Source organism: Hyperolius riggenbachi, chromosome 5, assembly GCF_040937935.1.
Source record: "Hyperolius riggenbachi isolate aHypRig1 chromosome 5, aHypRig1.pri, whole genome shotgun sequence".
NCBI lineage: Eukaryota > Metazoa > Chordata > Amphibia > Anura > Hyperoliidae > Hyperolius > Hyperolius riggenbachi.
The window spans coordinates 319,826,861-319,847,589 of record NC_090650.1 but is presented as its reverse complement, the minus strand read 5'-3'; the positions used below and the strand labels follow the sequence as shown (position 1 = coordinate 319,847,589).

General features: G+C 42.7%; 1 protein-coding gene across 3 annotated transcripts in view; it reads right to left on the bottom strand.

The window, feature by feature from the left end:
• The window catches only part of GREB1L (GREB1 like retinoic acid receptor coactivator), a 194,658-nt gene that overhangs the window by 65,196 nt on the left and 108,733 nt on the right, over positions 1-20,729 (bottom strand). For all 3 annotated transcript variants that reach the window (XM_068237238.1, XM_068237239.1, XM_068237240.1), the window contains 11 exons: positions 19,639-19,815; positions 18,500-18,676; positions 16,695-16,796; positions 15,898-16,026; positions 15,643-15,783; positions 14,745-14,864; positions 12,484-12,606; positions 11,154-11,339; positions 8,867-9,187; positions 5,207-5,335; positions 1,789-1,923 (listed from right to left, as the gene is read on the bottom strand). In XM_068237238.1, coding sequence (XP_068093339.1) covers positions 1,789-1,923; positions 5,207-5,335; positions 8,867-9,187; positions 11,154-11,339; positions 12,484-12,606; positions 14,745-14,864; positions 15,643-15,783; positions 15,898-16,026; positions 16,695-16,796; positions 18,500-18,676; positions 19,639-19,815 — 1,740 coding nt within the window. The remainder of the gene's footprint in view (positions 1-1,788; positions 1,924-5,206; positions 5,336-8,866; positions 9,188-11,153; positions 11,340-12,483; positions 12,607-14,744; positions 14,865-15,642; positions 15,784-15,897; positions 16,027-16,694; positions 16,797-18,499; positions 18,677-19,638; positions 19,816-20,729) is intronic.

Below are 20,729 nucleotides of genomic sequence, written 5' to 3'. Positions count from 1 at the left end.
CGTAAACTTGCTATGTCGGCTGTAGTAACTAAAAGTCATCTGTATGTGGTCTGGCACCAAGTCATGGTAGCCAAAAAAATGTATTGTCATCTCATTATTATTTACACCAGTTAATTTAATTGTGGCTGAGGGTACTACTGTTTGTCTAAAAATCCTGCACCAAAAACCCATTTACTAAGGTGGTCTTGCTGGCAGTGTGGCAACCACTTGTCACAATGCCTGGACCTGTTTTCCAGGTATTTGATAAGCAGTTGCCAAAATCCCTAGAAAGTAGGAAGTAGGTTAAACCTTTACCCTATGTGAAAAGCAGATAGAAATTCTACATTGAAAACTGCTTTGTCACCACCTAAAAACTGTCTGCCCATTCATATTAAATTTAGCTACAGCAGTTAAAGGACAGCTCAAGTGAGAAGAATATGGAGGCTGCCATATTAATTTCCTTTTAAACAATCCCAGTTGCCTGGCCTCCAAGCTGATCTATTTGGCTGCAGTAGTGTCTGAATGACACCAGAAACAAGCATGTAGCTAATATAGTCAGATCTGACAATAACGTCAAACACCTGATCTGCAATAGTGTCAAACACCTGATCTGCAATAGTGTCAAACACCTGATCTGCAATAGTGTCAAACACCTGATCTGCAATAGTGTCAAACACCTGATCTGCAATAGTGTCAAACACCTGATCTGCAATAGTGTCAAACACCTGATCTGCAATAGTGTCAAACACCTGATCTGCAATAGTGTCAAACACCTGATCTGCAATAGTGTCAAACACCTGATCTGCAATAGTGTCAAACACCTGATCTGCAATAGTGTCAAACACCTGATCTGCAATAGTGTCAAACACCTGATCTGCAATAGTGTCAAACACCTGATCTGCAATAGTGTCAAACACCTGATCTGCAATAGTGTCAAACACCTGATCTGCAATAGTGTCAAACACCTGATCTGCAATAGTGTCAAACACCTGATCTGCAATAGTGTCAAACACCTGATCTGCAATAGTGTCAAACACCTGATCTGCAATAGTGTCAAACACCTGATCTGCAATAGTGTCAAACACCTGATCTGCAATAGTGTCAAACACCTGATCTGTTCAGGGTCTATGGCTAAACTTATTAGAGGCAGAGGATCAGCAGGATAGCCAGGTAACTGGTATTGCTTAAAGGAGTCATCAGGGGGAAAAGTGTAAAATAAGTGGTACTTACTGGGAGCTTCCTCCAGCTCCAAGCTCCCAGGACGTCCCTCGCCGCAGGTCCGTCCCAGTCCCCGGCGATGATGACAGAGCGACCTCCAGGTTGCTCTGTACTGTGCCTGCGCAGTCCGCTTCGGCCCACGTGGTGGTGATTGACAGCACCGCTCGCGCAGGCGCATTACAGAGCGACCTGGAGGTCGCTCTGACGTCATCGCCGGGGACGGGACGGACCTGCAGCGAGGGACGTCCTGGGAGCTTGGAACTGGAGGAAGCCCCCGGTAAGTACCACTTATTTTACACTTTTCCCCCTGATTACTACTTTAAAAGGAAATAACTATGGCAGCATCCATAGCCATCTCACTTCAGTTGTCCTTTAAGTATCAGACTTTTGGGAAGTCTGAATCTCAATTTCTGTCTGTTGAGCATCATTCATTTTCATGGTAATTTGTACACAGGTGGCTGGTAGGTGGATAAAGTGTGCAGTGCAGTTGTATGCTAGCCATCTGTCTTTGCAATAAAAACACCAATAAATAATCTCAGCAGGCAGCAGGTGAACCCAGCCATCTGACAACAATCACTTAGTATGCTGTACCTTCGCTTTGTGTCGGGAGCATGGAGGAGGCTTCTTGGTATGAGACGCATTCTCTGACATCACCATGGAAGGGAATGATCACATTATCTCCTCGCTTCTTCTGGATTTTCTCAAGCAACCCATCTAAATCATCACCTGGAAGTAAAGAATGCTTGCATACTTAAAAACATGAAGTTTTAGTAAAAACAGTGACTGTCTAAACCACCAGCAGGATAGATTAGAAAAACATGAATATTTCAACATTTCACAATTTCCTTTATAAAAACACCATTACTCATAAACTTAAGCTGAAATCAATACGTGGCTCTAAGTAAAACCACCAAGTAAGATCTATGCCTATTGAAATGCTTCTATGAGCACTGAATACCGTTTATACACAACAGACAGTAGTGAGGCTACCTGTGAAGTACACAATGCCAAGCAGCACATCACAAGCTGATCACTAACAAACCATATTATAGCCAAAAGTATACACAGCAGGTGGTTGAACTACTGGATGTCTTACGGTTAACTTGCCAGTGGCCCAGGTTTAGTAGCAGTTCCTCTACTTAAAGGAAAGCTCACTTAAAAGTAATACTGTATAAAAATACCCACTGCTGACAACCATCTGAGAATTATATTAGTCTGGCTCTTGTGCTGATCCTTTGCTACCAATACCTTCTGCATACCTGAATAACTGACCCAGAACAAGTATGCAGGTCAGCTGTTCTGCTTCCATTCCATGTTTGCTGCAGATTTGACAATCAGAACCTGAGTGCAGCAGCCACGAGAGCACATTGTGTATCGAGGAGTGAAGCGGTGCCATGGTGGATGTCATACTCATGTACTGACAGACTTGTTTTGCCATAAAGAAGGGACTTTCATATCCTGAAATGTTGGCTAAACGTCCGCATCAGTAAAGTCAGTGAAAATGAATGAAGTGCCAGTGTATTATTTACATAGACTATTGAGAGGGCCAATCACCCTGAAAAATTGGCTTAACCCCCTTGGCGGTACGCAGTTTCTGAGGCTGCGTCCGCCATGAGGTTTTTTGTGCAAAATTTTTTTTTATAAACGCTTTAGCTAGCATTTCGCTAGCTAAGTGTATGTACAAGGTTGCTCCAGTCCCCCCCATGCCCGCCGATCGCCGCCGGCTATACGTACCTCGCCACAATCCCACGAAAAGCGCAGTTTCCTGAAAGGCTTCCAGCGTTGCTATGGCGACGATCGGAGATGACGTAATCAACGCCGTGACGTCATCCGCAAGCCCAATCGCCGTTATCGCGAAGCCTGGAGCTGATTGGGCAGTTGCACCGGCATGGGAACACTGGGGGCTACGTATACCGGAAGGTATTGCGGGCGATCGCGGGGGACCGGAGCAACTTTGAGTATATGCTTAGCTAGCTAACCGCTAGCTAAAGTGGATGGCACAATTTAAATAAAAAAATTGTCCTGGGGCCATGTGATCCTCCGCGGTGGCTACCCCGTATGTAGTACGGGGATACCGCTAAGGAGGTTAAACAAGCCAAGATATTCTTATTGGTGAATACCACGGGTGTTCAGGTTGAACGGTTTTGTGCATATGACTATCAGAGGCCACTGAAGCCAAGAGACCATATTGACATCCATTTAATTTGTATTTCTCAAAAATAAAATTAAAATGCCAGGCCCAGGATTTTCTGGAATGTAGGCTTTTCCTAAATATTTAAAAACGTCTATTTTTGGCATCACTTTTTTCAGACAATTTAGTGTCACTCACTTTTCTAGGCTCATCACTGCAACAGCATTACACCCCCTTGGTTGTCACATTTTGAGCCAGAGTGAGCCCATTTAAAGCCCCATCACCCCTTTTAGCAGTACCTTCATCTTTTGTAGATATCTCACTCTTTATTTTAATAACAATGCCACCCCCATTCCTCCATCAGCACCACTCTGTTTTGCCATAATCTTTCCTTCTTTGGAGCCCTTTTCGTATCCACATCACCTTGGCTCCAGTCACATCACTTCCTTTTCAGCCTTATAGCTACTTTTCCAACTACATCGTATCAGTTGTAGTTCATTGTCCTCAGAGCCAGACTGTCCCAATCACAATACACTTTTTTACCCTTGTACTTAATTTGCTTAGCCTATGCAGAACTTGACTTGCATCAGGAATTACATCTCCACTCAAGTTGCGAAGACTCGGAGGGAGAATAATATTTTACGCCGCCAAGGATTTAAGTGGCAGCAGGGTGAGCAATTATTCAATTCGCCTGTGCCCAGCTCACCGGTGGCATACATGTACGTATGCAGCAACACCTACTAATGCAGCAGATAATTGGTAAAATGGAGAGGCCAATCAGCATAAAGTACACTAAAAATGTTTAAAAGGAGTTAGCGGGGGACATCCTCCTACTTAAAGACACAGGGGTATGCATACAAAAATTATTTTCACATGTTCAACACAAACTTGTGCAATTTATTGCATATGCAGCAAAAACGCATATTGCAGCTAATTGGTATTGGTATTTCCTATCTTCAAGTAATTGAGAAAATGAATTCTATAATGACATGCAAACATATGAACACTATAATTAATGGTAGGCTGGCTCATTTCCGGATGGTGTGGGACCCTTGGACATCCAATAGGCTTTCTAAAGGGGCCCAAGTGCAATTGGGTTTCACCCCGCCCTCGTAACTGTTCCCGTTTGATACAAACCTAATACCAACTAACACTTCCCATCCTCGCCTGAAGGTTTACTTAACACGCCCTTGCTGAATCATCCACCAAGGCAATTCCTACGGCTTTTTAAATGCAAACTTTTGCATTGTAGAACTGACCGTGCTATTTCCTCCTTGTTGTGTTCTTTTTGTTATATTTTCTTGTTTCACACTATGTTCCTGAGAACGTAATTGTAAATTTGTACTTTATGACACTTATCATACCTGTTGCCCATGTTGGGCATACACAGATTTAACATGTTTTGCCGTAATGTTTTATTTGCTATTTTGGCACTTAAGTGCCCAATAAAAGTCTTTGAAACTAAAAAATGATTTTCATTGAACAACTGTGACACATTTTGCGGCGTCAACCTGCTTCTTTAGACGAAAAAATGGGGGAGTATCTGTCCTGGGAACTGTGTGCATCTAGTTCAAGGTGCATGCAGTGGTACTATAATGTGTAGGCACAGTGCTGCTAACATTGATAAATCAATAAGGAACTGTTACTATGTTAAACAGTCCAGTGCCAAGCACCTGGCAGCTAGCCCAGATTTTTGCAGCACATGCTGCCTAGTGCAACAGGTCAGGTACTAGGCAGACAACTTCATAAAATGGCCAAACAGAAGGCCAAGTGTATTTTTCAATTTTGCTTCAGAATCTTCGAAACTCAGACGATGGACAAAATACCAGCACTTAAATATATGAAAATGATGTGAAGATGTCCACACTCGGCACTTACCCATGGATGTGTTTTTGAAATGTGAGGCCAGGAAGCTGACCTTGCCAGTGATAAGCTCATAACTGATCTCTTTTAAGAACTCGCCAGTTGTCAACATGTTCTCTGCTAGAACTCGGGACTGGTATTTGCCTAAAGAAATCCACCACAGAATATTAGTAATGAACATTCTGAATACAACCAACACAGAGAAACAGCAATTTGCCAGCTGGCTAAGTGAACCTCTGAATAGCCTTCCCAAGTAAACAGAAAGGAACAACGAACTGGTACAACTCCTTCCCGTTATAAGTCACGGTGCCATGACATTTAAACATAAAGAGAGGTCGTGTACAGAGCAAATGTCTGGGTGTGAAATCTAGTTTGGGTCTTTGTGCTCTGTAGTACTGTTGTCATCTACTTATCTGATGATATTACCATGACAACAGAGATTATTACTAGCTTTTCTATTACTAACACAGTTTATGAACTTTAAATGTAAGCTACACTTCTAGGTTGAAGATGATAAAACTTTGAAAGATGCCATGTTACATATATACGGTATATATTGCTTGCTATGTGTGCCAGAGGTTACAGGCAGACATTACACAAAGGAGGCAGTACTGCTTGAAACATACTTCAGTTCATTGAAAAATAAATTATCTGAAAAAAGCTTTTGAAACAGGTTTAACTATAATTTTGAGGTTTCAGACAAAAACCCAAATTATTGGTCGCGAGTCACAAGAAAGATGTTATGTCTAAGGTCATTTGCTTTGGAAGTCATGCTTTTTAGTTGTAGATGTCAAGAGGGGATTGGTTATTAATGTAACGTTTTGAAACAGAAGGAGAGTTAAAACAACAGCTATTCGTAGCAAACATGGGAAGACAGAAGTTACTGGCCTGTCAATGATATTTATAGTTTTTCTAAGTTAGAGCAGTAGAAAAGTGGAAACCATTGAGATTCAGGAGGAAAGGGGACATGAAGGAGAATGCATTAAACAGGCAAGGGCATGAAATTTGGGCATTATCAGCTTAAAAGCATAAATGGTCATTGACCAGAGGTGAACATAAAAAGGATAAGGGAACTAGGGATGCTCATTCGGATTCCGCGGAAATGCAATTTCCGAAATTCCGATCAGAAATTGCATTTCCGCATCGGAGTGTGGAAATCGGTAATGCAAGTGCTGTAGGCGGATTTCCGCCGGAAATCACGGAAATTTCCGCCGGAAATCGCAGAAATTACATCCAACTTTAACATCGCTTTTCTCAAAAACTATAAAGTCTTTTTGAAAGCTTTTTTTCCATCTTGTTCACAAGATTCAGTTTAATAAACCCTGAAAATTTGGTGTTTCTAGGACTTAAGGGGGCTTTGCTATTAACCGCTAAATTCTGCGGATTTTTCCTGTAATGTAAAATACAGAAAATCTGCATCTGCCTATTTTCTGCATTTTACATTACAGTAAAAATCCGCTGAATTTAGCGGTTAATAGAAAAGCCCCCGTAAGTCCTAGAAACACCAAACTTTTAGGGTTTATTAAACAGAATCTTCTGAACAAGATGCAAAAAAAAAGTTTTCAAAAAGACCTTATAGTTTTTGAGAAAATCGATGTTAAAGTCGGGTGGAATTTCCACAATTTCCAGCGGAAATTCCGCATTGGAATGCGGAAATTGGTAGCGGAAAGCGGAATCGGTATTGGCAATGGCGGAATGCGGATTTACGGCGGAATCGGAAATTGGCATTTCCGACCATCCCTAAAGGGAACTGGTCTTCCAAGAGAAGGGAGGAGAGTGTGTGGGAAATGTCCCATTAAAAATGCTTGGAGGACAGCCAAAAGAACGCAAGAACCTGGATAACTAGGAAGGATAGGAAGTAGTTCAGCAAGATCAGCAGTATTGAATGTAGAAGTAAGAGCGGTTCCAGAGGAACAGGCAAGAATTGCAGGTAATTAACATAAAGGTTTCAAATGTTTATTTATGTGAACTGATATATGCATTCATATCAAAGAAGATATTAAGTAGATAAAGTAGTATTAAAAGCTCAACTTCAGAAATTGTTTTTTACAGTGTGCATGATAGATACTGCTTAAATGAAACCTGATATACATAAAATTAAAGCATTTATGCTTATCTGAGGCTTCCTCCTGCCCCCTTCAGGCCATGGGCTTCCTCGCCAACTCCCAGGGTCTCTCCAATCCTCTCCTGGCTGGCCTGGTATATATCTTTCATCACACTCCTGGTCACAAGGCCAGCAGAGTATCAGAGCGGCAGGGGAGGCGGCAAGGAAGACTGAAGGTGACTGGAGGAAGCCCCAGGTAAGTATAAATGCTTTAATGTTATTTGTCTCAGGTACACTTTAAATCAAATAAAATAAAGATCAAAAATAAAAATAATCTTTCTATGAGTGTTTTAATCTTATTTCATTTAAACATGTTTCCTTTACAATCGAATACACTTGGTAAAAAAGTACTGGCCCCTTCCATCTGATTGTTCCTTCTTTTCTGACTCCTGTAACTTGTAGCAGCTGTCCAACAATGGTCTTACAAGTAGGAATGGTCATTAACATGCAAATAATTCAGAGTTGATGTAGGATTAGGCAAATTTTGTGTGCAAATTTGTGCATCTTGAAAATGAAGGAATAATTTGATTGGAGCATTTTCAAGCCGCATAAATTAGCATGCAAATTCTGCAAAACCAGTAGCAACTCAGAACGAATTGCATTTTCTTGACCATCCCTACTTACAAAAATATCTGCAGCATTTCCATAGAAATATGGCACAAACACATAATATGATAAAACAACTACTTTACACTAAATGACAAAGATAAGCAAACTAGACACTAGATTGTACTTTCTGTTCAATAGAACCATATACAGAGATACCTGATCCAAGGCAAAGCTACCTAAGGCGAGCACAGAGGGACATTCATGCTGGATCCACATACCTCTGTGCGTTTGTTCCTCCCCTCGCTCCCCCCAGTACCTGCAACCATTACTTGATAAATCTGACTTTTAGCTAATGTTAAATTTTCAGACAGAAAAGGGCAGGCTTGCTGTGATGATCCCTCCCATCACCCTGCCATTCCAGCCTCTTCCCCACCCCATTCACTCCCCTTAAAGGAAACCAGAGACTAAATAATTTTATACATACCTGGGGCTTCCTCCAGCCCCATGCGCACGGATTGCTTCCACGCCACGGTCCTCAGCCTTCTGTATCACCGGTACCGGGTCCTGTAACTTTGGCTGCCAGAAAGATACACAAAGAGTGCACTTCTCTTGAGCAGACTGGCCGAAGTTATGGGACTCGGTACCGGTGATACAGAAGGCAGAGGACAGCGGCGTGGGAGCGCATAGGACTGGAGGAAGCCCCAGGTATGTATAAAACTTATTTTATTTAGTCTCTGGTACACTTTAAAGAAGAAAATGGGAGGGTGACAGGAAGGAACATTGCAGCAAGACTGCCTCTTCCAGTCTGAAAATTGGACCTTAGCCAAAAAGTTAATTTTTTCAGTGCACGATTACAGGGGTGGTGGTTTGATAAGGAGAGGCATGGACAATGTACAGAGGTATGTGGAATCTGCATGAACACAGCTCTGTGCTTCCATTAGGTTTTTTTCCTTGTGTGTTGTATCCTTAATAGATCCAAAGCAATTTAGACATGAACTTCATTTTTGGCCTTTAATACTTACCAAGAGCAATAACGCAGAACTCGTTCCCTCGCACCTTTGAGGAGCAGATTACTACTACGTAGTCAGGGAGCTGAGATTTTCTGTCGCTCAGAGTTAGTAGAGTCTCAGAGATGCCCTCTGCTAGAGAGTTCTGGGTAATAAGAACATGAAGTAGATTCGGAGAGACACTTGCCGATAAGCGGGCTAACCAGGGAAGCTGAGCCGGTGTTATAAGCATGCCGGGAGAGATCACAGGCAGGGAATGTTCTTTATAAGTGAACTCCTGGAGAGCTTTAAGCACAATCTGTTCAAACTCTTCACAGATGGGTATTTGGTCTGGTCCTAAAAGGGCAAATCACAAAAAAATTAAATATAATGGCAGATTTTATAGGTAACCTGTGCAGTGGTTATTTTAATATATTTAAAGAAGTATGCAGAATTTGGACAGAATAGTGGCTGAGGGAAAGCTATACAAATTTTAAGTGTAAGGAGAGTGTGGCATGGATAAAGCTATGCGCAGGCCTAAGTACGACCTACACTGCAGTAGCAGCCATACTTGTACACAAACTGGACCTAGCAAGCAGCAGTTGGGTGGAGGAGAATCGGAGAAGCCTCGGGATCATCCAGAGGCTTCCCACTACTGAGGTAAGTAATAATTGTGTTTTCTTTGACAGGTTTGCTTTAAGAAGTGAATACAAAAACATATTTTAATAGATTAGCCATTATATTCAATATAAACATTAAATCCAACAAAGCTATTAAGTGCCCAAGGCCAGGCCCCACAATGAGCACATCTCTTACAAGTCCTCTGACTGTACAGCGTGACCAGTGCCACCGCCCCAGTACTAGATGTATGGACATACGGTTAGGGCTACCGTCGTGCTTTGTTATCTATACATCCATGAGGCTTTGCAGGATAACATAACTGCTCTCCATGTTTTTGTAAAACAATAGGTTAAACAAAGTCCTTCAAATATGAAATTGCTCATTATTCTTAGAAACATTTCAAAAAGACATTTAAAGAAATACTGAAGCCTCTTAACCTCTTGAGGACTGCAGGGCTAAACCCCCCTAGTGACCAGGCCATTTTTAGTCAAAAAGGCCACTGCAGCTTTAAGGCCAAGCTGCAGGGCCGCACAACATAGCACACAAGCGATTCTCCCCCCCCTTTTCTCCCCACCAACAGAGCTCTCTGTTTGTGGGGTCTGATCGCTCCCCCGATGTTTATTTTTTTATTATCAACATTTATGTTTGTGTTCAAAAACAAAAAAACACTGTTCCTTTAAACCCCCTCCCTCCCTCCCCCCAGCCAGCCAATCATGGCGATCAGCTCTCATAGGCTTCACCCTATGAGAGCCGATCACTCTCTTGTCCCCCAGGGGGACAGCCGTGTCACACTGCTGTCCCCAGTGCAGCGCTGCTGCTGATCGCAGCGCTGCACAGAGTAAATAGACGGCGATCACGGCGTCTAACAGTCTCCCGAGCGGCAATAGCCGCTCGGAGACTGAAGGCGGGGCGGAGTCCCGCCCCCCAAGCAGGAGATGCGCGCGCAGCCTGCGCGCGATCTCCTGCAAAACAGAGCCCCAGGACTTTACACCAATTGGCGTTAGGCGGTTCTGGGGCTACCGCCGCGGCCACGCCCGTTGGCGTGACGCGGTCGGCAAGAGGTTAAAATCCCATTTTTTATTTAACATTTAACTTCAGCACTACAAGCCCTGCTAAAATGCAGCATCCCGCGGCAGAAAGCGATTTAGAAACCCCCTAAATACCAGGGCAAAACTCCACGACTTTCTTGGTCGTGGATTTTGCTGCCTGGGAAGGCAGAGCTTAGCGCTGTAGCTCTGCCTCCATTAGCATCAACCACCACTGATCGCTGCCTCTCCCCGCCCCTCTCAGTCAAGGAAAACTGAGAGGGGCAGGGAGAGGCAGAGCTACAGCCCTAAGCTCTGGCTCTACTAGGAAGCGATCCCCGCATTTAGCCCAGGGGATTTAGGGGGTTTCTGAACAGCTTTCTGCCGCGGGGATGCAGCGTTTTAGCAGGGCTGATAGTGCTGAACTTAAATGCTGAATAAAAAGTGGGATTTTAGGAGACTTCAGAGTCTCTGAGTTAAAATAGTTGCCCTGCAAGAAATGCTTGTAGCCTGAACAATCCATAAACATCCCCACTGCATACTGTTTAGTTGTGCATGTAATCCAGTGCAGCACAAACAGTGATTTTCTGTGAATCCTGATTTAAGACAGTTGTGAGGGTGGAGCTGCATGTTTACTTTCAGGAAAACAATCAACATTCAGAACAGTTCATACTCACCGAGCCGCACTAGATATTGGATAGTCAGAAGAATCAAGTTTTCAACACTCAGGAACTGGCTGCTGGCCACTCCCATCTGATCCAGTTCCTTCTTTTCTGACTCCTGTAACTTGTAGCAGCTCGCCAACAATGGGCTTACTACAATATCTCCAACATTCCCATAAAAATATGGCATAGCACCGTAGCCTGAAACAGCACAGCAAACACACAAAATGAGAATATGAAAACTTTACGCTGAATAAAAGATAAAAACCATAGAATCTTAAAGACTGTGCACACTAAGGATCAAAGCAATTCTGGCATTTAATTAACCATTGATTTAGCAACAATGATTTACTCCTGAAACCTAATGCACCCCTTGAAAGTGCTCCCATTCTATGTGCCTCATAATGTCCCCATTATGAGCCCTGTTTCTGTGCAGCAGTACCCCTCCCTGCAGAGATCAGCATCGGCCACACCGAAGAAGTATTACCTGTGGTGTGAGTTCTCTTAGCCATTGATGATGTACTCCAGAGACCTGGACAGACTGGTCACATCTAATACATTTCCTGAACAATAGTCATGCATTACGGGACTTGGTGGTCATCAAGGTAGAAATGGATTAAATGCTGTAGGTGGCCATTTCAGAATTTACGAGAGTCAACAACTTGATGATCCAGATATCCAGCATGCAAAACACATGCTCAAATATGAGAACCAAGGCTGAGAAACCAAGAGCACATTTAGCATCCCTGATTAGTCCTATTGTAGGTCTCCGCAGAAGTGAGTACAGGAATACCAGTAAAGACCTGATGCTCATTTAAAGCCAGGATCTAATAATCACAGAGGCTATAGAGAGGACTCTAATGGCAGACCAAAGTGGTCAAAGCGCTTACTAAGCAATGTGCCCAAATTATATCTCATTCTGCAGGCAAAACCCTTTATCACATAAGGAGCGCCAGAACATCTGATCTGCATACATGTCCTAGGGGAGCATCTGAAACAAAATACTCTATGTGGAAGATCAGAATTTTAGCAAGGCAACTCGGGAGGTCGTTTTCTTATAAAAGGTGCACTTTAAGCCCCATCTACACGATACGATTCTTTGTACGATTCGATTATGATTCTATTTACGATCCGATTAAATCAGACATGTCCAATCAGGATTCAATTTGATTCAATTCGATTTGCTATTGTTTTGCAATGGCAAATCGAATTGAATCCCGATCGGACATGAAGGATTTAATCGGATCGTAAATAGAATCGTAATGGAATCATACAAAGAATTGTATCATGTAGATTGGGCTTTAAAGTTAAACATTAACATTCCATTTATATTGAGGACACTCACCAATCAAGATAACAGGCCTTATTCCAGAATTATTCAGAAGATTATCTGGTACAATTAGAGTCTCTCCTGCCGGGATTGGCTGTGGCTGGAAAACTCCTCCCAAAACTGGTTGTGGTACAGAGGCTGAAAAGCAAGCAAGTGAGACATTTGTTATCAAAGCAAACACCATACACTGTGCAGATAATTGCTCTTCCTCTGCACCATATACTGGCCCAATCCTAGAGTAAACTATTTACTCCATATGTATAACCCAGACTGATCTGGGTACAGTTCCAGTAAAAAAAAAAGTCCTTTACTAGTACTTTTAGGGAGAAAAAACTCCTCTCTTTGATAAAGTGTACCCGAGGCGATATGTAACATGGGCCCATATGCAATTTACTTTTTCTCCTTCGTTTTCTCCAAGTTGACATTTTCACTCCTTGTTGATAAAGTGCCTTTTAAATCTCCAGCGAGCTAGAAAATACACAAAATCATTTTGATAGTACTTTTTCTACTACTTTTGGTACTTTTTTAATTGCAAAATGCTGAAAAGTTATTTTAAACAAAAGTTGAAAACTTCTCTCCTAGGAGAAAACTTAGGAGAAAAGGGAAATTGCATATGGGCCCATATGCAATTCACTTTTTCTCCTGAGTTTACACCTAGGTGATATTTGTATAACTTGTTTATAAAATACTTTTTAAACCTGCAGCAAGCAACAAAATATTCAAAATAATTTTAATAGAACTTTTTCACCAACTTCTTTCTACTTTTTCAGTTGTAAAATGCTGAAAATGTATTTTAAGGAGAAGATAAAACATGATCACCTAGGAGATAACTAGGAGATAAATAATTGCATATGGGCCATGATGAGATAAACATGTGTATGTACAGTACAAAACATTAATAGCCAGACTGTTTTACTTAATTTATTTTTATATCATCCGTTTATTTTCACCTCTGGTTCATTTTAAAAGGGACCCTGAGCAGGTTGTAAAATCAGCATTTGCGCTTACCTGGGGCTTCCTCCAGCCCACCGTAGCCAGCGAGGTCCCATAGCGTCCTCCTGGCTCCTCTCCCAGTTTCACTGGCGGCTCCATTATTCTAAAAACTTCGGCCTAAAGTCGTCAGGGCTGCTTCCCGCAGCAGACAATATGCGTCATCACGCTGGCCAGTGTGAGAGTTCTGCGCACGTGCAATTCAATCTTAGAGAACCGCTCAAGCCAGCCGGCGTGATGGCGCATAGTGGCAGGAAGCTGCCCTGACGACTTCAGACCGAAGTCTAAGAATAATGGTGCTGCCAGTGTTTAGTGGAAGAGCTGAGAGAAGCTCTTTCACATACATAACTGAAGTTTAACAATTCCTTTACTCGAAAACAATAAGAGACTTTTCTTTGCTACTATTGTACTTTCTTAGCTGTACTACAAATGCAATTCATTATATAAGTTTATTTTAACTTCAGGTTTGCTTTAAGCTATCCCCTTTGGGGATAAAAGGAGATTTCTAAAAACTAACCAGGACCAAATTGTTTACTGTGGATTGCAACACATCCCTCTACTGAACATTGTATCCTGGGCTTTCTGCCTGTTTTTCTCACACACTTACAAAAAAGGAAATCTCACGACCACTTTTAAAATACAGTAGGCATATGTTGCTAGAGTCATCATCAACTCACATGATTTTTTCATACAGAACTTCAGTTTAATCGGTTCTTATTTATTCTAGCAGCTTTGAAGTAACATTCAAAAGAAATCTTCCAATCTTGTTTTTCCATTAACCTGCTGGGCGTTACGGACGAGCTCAGCTCGTCCAGTAACGCCGCGGTGGATTGCTCGGGCCCTGGTGGGCCGATTTGAATAATTCTTTTTTTTTTTGGAAACACGCAGCTAGCACTTTGCTAACAGTGTTTTTCCGCTCGCCGCCGATCCGCCACGAGAGAGGGCCCCAGCAGCCTGGCCAATCACCGCCAGGCTGCGCTATGGGGTGGACAGGGACTCCCTGTGATGTCACGACGTCATTCCATTCGTCGCCATGGGGACGGGGGAACCCCTGCAGGCAATCCCGTTCAGAACGGGATTTCCTGATGGGTATGAACGCCAGCAGCGATTGGAAGAGGTATGGGGATGCCGCAGGGAGAGGGGAATCATGTAGCTAGCGCTAGGCTAGCTACATGAAAAAAAAAATTAGGTTACAAAAACCCTCCCGCGGCCATGCGTAGCATACAATCAGAACGCCAGGGAGGTTAACATTGTAACATTTTTTGATTTTGGTAAAGACCTCTTACCAGGTCTTGTCACTGGACGAACAGGAGTTGCAGGAAAAGGCAAAGCAGGTGCCTGGACAGGTGAACTAGGAGGCCAGCCTCTGTGTCTTTTCTTTGGTGGGCCAGAAAATGTTACAATTGCTGTTTAAAAGCAAGAGATAAAATATTATTATTTTAGATCACATCAACTAGTTATAATTAAAGCAAACAGTTATAATAAAAATGGTAGATGACTGGAAAAACAATGTGTGCAGAGAGGAAAAAAGGGTCATAAATGGATAAAATTGAGTTTTGTTCAGTTATGGTAAATAATATAGTTACACCAAGTCACTGGACCTCCTTGACTATGCAACCACAGGAAAAACAATGTGAAATGGCAATTGCATTCTAGGTGCTTCAGAACCTGATCCACCAATTAGTGGTATGACACCATGGCACACCAAGTGTCTGCGTACGCCAATCTTAAAGGACAACTGAAGGGAGTTGCATGGAGACTGCCATATTTGTTCCCTTTTAAGCAATACCTTTTTCCTGGCTGCAGCAGTGTCTGACAAGATTAGCTGCATGCTTGTTTCAAGTGTGATTCAGATTTGATAAACAGGTCAGAGACACCTGATCTGCTGCATGCTTGTTCAGGGTCTATGGCTAAAAGTATTAGAGTCAAAGGATCAACAGGACTGGTAGGCAACTGGTATTGCTTAAAATGAAATAAATATGGCAGCCTCCATATACCTTCTCAATTCAGTTGTCCTTTAACACTAGCTGGTGCATCAGGCCCTAATAATACAATTTTCAGTTTTGCTGGTTACACTTATGACATATTGCCCCATACATGGGAATCCCTGTCAGATTGAACAAAATATATAGTGCTGCAAAATTAACCATTTGAGAAACAGACGTGTTGGGATTAGCTCCATACCATTCTCTCCAGTGATGCTGCCAGGATGCGGAGATGTTGAGTGTTTCAGAGGCTGTGATGATGAGGGATTTAAGGCAGTGCCTCCTCTTACTCCACTTGTGCTTCCATTGGAAATATCTGGTGTTAGATATGAAATGGGTGCTGGAAGGCAAAAATCCATAAATTAGTATTTCATTTTAAATTAGTATTAGTAAGATTAGTACCGGTAATCTGGATTTTACACACAGAATCCACACTACAGAGTAAAGATCTTACCAGAAGGAAATGTTTTTCCCACAACATGCACTGGTAAAGGCTTCACAATACCCTTATTTCGAGAGAGGTCCTGAGGGGTGCTTGGATGAGGAACAATAGGAGTTTTAGGGGTGCCATAACAGTGCAGATCTGAAAAAGGAGATATAGAACAAAGTTTAATGTACAGTGTATAATTTTCAATGGTAGCTCTCTGTAGCTCAACCCTTGTTTTTGTACCAGACCCGATGTGCAGATAACCCAGATATGGCATACAGATCACAGCTATGTGAATAATGCAGATAAATACATTGCTGCTATGATTGGAGGGCTGAGGGAGAGGACAGGGTGAACACCACAGGGAACTGCTACAACTCAGTGCAAAGAACTACTTGTATAGGAGACACTTCATGAGTGATAGGTTGGCAGGGAAGTCTCTCTCTTCAGTGGCTGCAGAACCATGCTTGCATTTTAACTGCATAATAATGCACTATATCAGTAGGGAGATACACAAGCTATCTGATCTACCTATGTTCTTTCACTGTGGTGTTGAGATATAGCTCAATCTGTTGAAGTTGTACTGCTGTTCTGAATTCCTGGAGATATTATCTATAGACACAGAAAAGGCAATGTGTAGGTGATGTGGATGTCACTCTACTGCTAAAGATTTCAGCCATATGCCTGAATTTCAGCATATACGTTTGTTTGGTACTTTAAAAAAGTGCCTTAAAATTGATTATATTTGAACAGAATAAAGAACAGACACAAGGATTGCTGTACAAAAACAAAAAACAAAAAAAACACCTTAGCTTTCAATCTACCTGAAGCTGAGAATCCTGACTTGTATCCATTGCTGCTTCCATTCTCTGTAAGGGGAGCGATTGGTTTAGCAATTGTTGAAGGAAAAGGTCGACTTCGAGGCTCTGCAGAACACAATTTAAACTAGTGAATACAGTTCTATATAAAGACACCATTTATTTTAAGGACAATTGAGATAAGAGACGGATTACAACAGTTCTAGAGACTTGTGCAACTTTCCATAAGGCTGCACAAGTAAAAAATCAACACCTAACACTTTTCCATGGGAATTCAGGATATGTGCTTCAAGTCTTTTAAATCTGTATGATGCAATGAATGTTTGCATGTTTGCATGTCTGCACTATGCATGTTACAGGGCCAGAGTTAGGACACCTACGAATACCTGGGCACTTCTAAGCAGTGTAGGTGACTACACAAGGGAATGCATTGTTTTGTAACCAAGACCCTGGATTTTAACTTAGCTGTAGGGATAGCAGTGGTGTCTGGTTGATTGATAAGTGTGAATGCATTTGTTTGAATATTTGCATGAGCGTGTGCAAAGCGTTAACTGTTTTTGCTATTTTTCTGTCCACATCCCCTTAGCAGCTCCCTAATAATTTATTTAATGTCCTAACTTGAGGTGATGTGCCTGGATATATGTATCATTTTATAAATAGTGGATTACTTTAAAGGGACTCCGAGCTCAAAAAAAAAAAGAAAGTTGTACTCACCATGGGCTTTCTCCAGCCCAGTGCTGGTCGGGAGGTCCCACGCCGGCGTCCTGGCTCCTCTCCTTCTCCCCGCTCCGGAATGGCTGGCAGGCCGCAGCCCGGGCGACACTCTCCCGAGTGTCGGGCTTCTTCTTCCGCATATGACGCGGATTACGTCACACGCCGGCCGCCTCGCGTCATCATGGCGGCCGGCGTGAAAGTACTGCGCATGCGCGAACAAAGCGCGCATGCGCAGTACTTTCACGCCGGCCGCCATGATGACGCGAGGCGGCCGGCGTGTGACGTAATCCGCGTCATATGCGGAAGAAGAAGCCCGACACTCGGGAGAGTGTCGCCCGGGCTGCGGCCTGCCAGCCATTCCGGAGCGGGGAGAAGGAGAGGAGCCAGGACGCCGGCGTGGGACCTCCCGACCAGCACTGGGCTGGAGAAAGCCCATGGTGAGTACAACTTTCTTTTTTTTTTTGTGCTCGGAGTCCCTTTAAAGAATAAGCGACACTCATGCTAACCTAGAAATAAAAAACGCATATATAAGTAGATAAATACTACATCTACTTACATAACAGATGTATTGTTCTATCCACGTAATGATTCCTGTGAATTTTATAAAGGAAAAGCAGAAAATCCTATTCTAGGCAGTGGGCATTTTACCACGCTAATGCGTACATCATATCCTCCCTGACTCTTGTTTTTCCCCCTCCCTTCTCTTGCTCATTGTGTATTCATTATCTGCCCCTGCCGACAAATATAAAATATTTTACATTTATTGGAGAAATCCCTCCCTTCTTTTTATATTGCCGGGACAAAATCCGGCAGACTGGTGGAGTGGGAGGTGTCCGGCAAAGGAGGAATTGCTAATGGCTTCCCCCTGTATAACCCTAGTTATGAAAAGAGAAGGGTGAAAAGCATGCACTGAAATGCTCATAGGTTTGAAGGAGTGTTTATTTATCTTTGTATGTGTCAGAGTGGTGCAACTAAATGTTTTGAATTAAAAAAATGTGTGGTTTGGGTCCGCTTTAACTACAACTTTAAACAGGAGAGTCCAGCCTTTATATGGCCAGTAGTCTACTAGACTTGTAAATTAAAAACCACACACTTACCTTTCCAACATATAAGTGGACCTCTGCAGAGTACCCCTTGGGGGTTCCTCGTCAGGTAATACTTTAAGTGCTTTTGCTTCTTTGGTTGAGTTGTGAGTTTCAGATTTATGTGATTGGAAAACTCTGTGAAATATCTGAAGCCCCGTTCTCCACAGCCAACACAATTTCCCGAGAACCCTTAAAAGAACACATACAGTTATAGATACAAAAAATTTGACCTTTGGTCAGAAATGTAAACCCATCAAATTCCATCAGAACCCCCCTTTTTTTCTTCCATTGTAGAGATTCTCTCATTTTCTGTCCTGAGACAGCTGGTGTGAGAATGGGGGGAGTTTCAACAGTTTGCAGTTGTCACAGGACAAGAGATGACGACAGGTCCTTATTTAAGACACCTGCATGGCAACAACAGTAAAGTGGTATTATACCTCACTTTAGGGGACATTTCATCTCCCTGTCACAACTCTGAGGCAGAAAAGTGAAGGGAAATCCACCTACTGGGGACCAGTGATGATCTAATTCTTCTCTGTACTTAATTCCAAAACTAAAACACAGCATCTGGCTTTTCGCTAGTAGATCAACATAGAAGTAAGCAGAAAGATTTTGCTGAACAAGTGACTATGGGACCACCAGATGTCCCAGCATATTGTTGCTATAAGAGTCCTCCAAGCAGCAGAAACATTTAACCATTAGCATCTGTATTTGCTCATATTTTCAATGGTAGCACAGCGTAACAAAGGAAACCAGGAAGGGATGTGTTAAACAGAATAACGCAATTGGTTTTCCCTGCTTACAGAAAATCATATTGGATGTGAGCCAGCCCCTTGGAGATTCTCCTGTTGGTTGTCTGTTATTTTGTCCCATGCAGGAAAAATGTAGTTACAATAGCAAACCTACAGTCCTTATCTCATTAATTAACTGGGGACTACCTGTATGTTGTATTCAAACAATAAATACAACAGCTGACAAAACATTAGTGACATTAATTGATAAGAATTTTTATGTCAGAATCAGATGGTGAAACCCCTGCCAGAAAACATGGGCTTGCAAGCCAGTGCACTGCTATCCCTTTACAGGATGATCAACATGTCTAAAGTCTTCAAGCAGCATACATAACGTCCCTGGCCCAGAATGCCACTCACCTAAAAGTGCATTTTTTCCTTCATCATCAGGGAGAAACCTTCTATCCACAGCGCAGACAAGTATGTGCTCCGGGAGAGATGGATTCTTCACGCCAACCAGCTGAAAGCCTGGCGGAATCTCAAACTGCTCTTTGCTGAGTGTTACCAATCGCAAATCCTTTCCTGCTTGGCAAAACCCTAGAAATCAAAGAATGGCATTAGGACAATTGCCACTCCATATCTGCAAGCTAAGCAAACAAATATACTTGTAAAGAACAACAGTAAAGGTCTTGCATCTAGATAGGACTATTTGCCACTGTGTGTGGTGTTGGTGCAGAACACAGCACTGCATACAGTGTGCAACAGATGTTACGTAGAAAACAATGTGTGTTACTCCCACTGCTGAGGTTTCTGCAATTTGTTAGGGCCCTTTTCCACAGGTGGCTGAACTGGGTGCTCGGTGAGCAGTTGCCAGGCAGCGGCAAGCAGTTGCCAGGCAAGCAGTTGCCAGGCAGCGGGCAAGCAGTTGCCAGGCAGCCAGTTGCAGCGGCAAGCATTTTGTGAGTTCGAAAATGTTTTCACTGCCTATCAACTGCTTGTGGAAAAGGGCCCTTACTGCAGTGTGCAGGGTTTTTTTTAGCGCTGCATAGCATTGCTCCAGTGTCATCAATAGGGTAAGTGAAGCACAGCCCCCACAACCCCCTAGTGTGAACAAGCTCTTACATAATATACCTGTACAGTGTAGTAGTGGAAACTTGGCAGTATTTTGACTTGACAGGTTGGCAGCACACATAATTTGGGAAAAATAAAACAATTCAAATCTCTATTGGTAAATTGTATAACTATCTGATGACTGTACAGGCAATTGGTTCCAGACCGACGCAGTATGAATCTATGTCCAGCACGTGGTGCTGGGGTTCTAACTGAACATAGATTAAATGTTGCACTGAAATGCGCGTCCCCGCCGTTAGCACCGATCTCGCCGCTCTGTATCCACGGTAATTCGCTCGCTCTGCCCTCTATAAGACAGAGGTCAGGAGCTGCTTTCATTGGCTCATCGTGATCACGGACAACCGATCACATTGGCTCCCATTGATAGACAGCATCAGAAG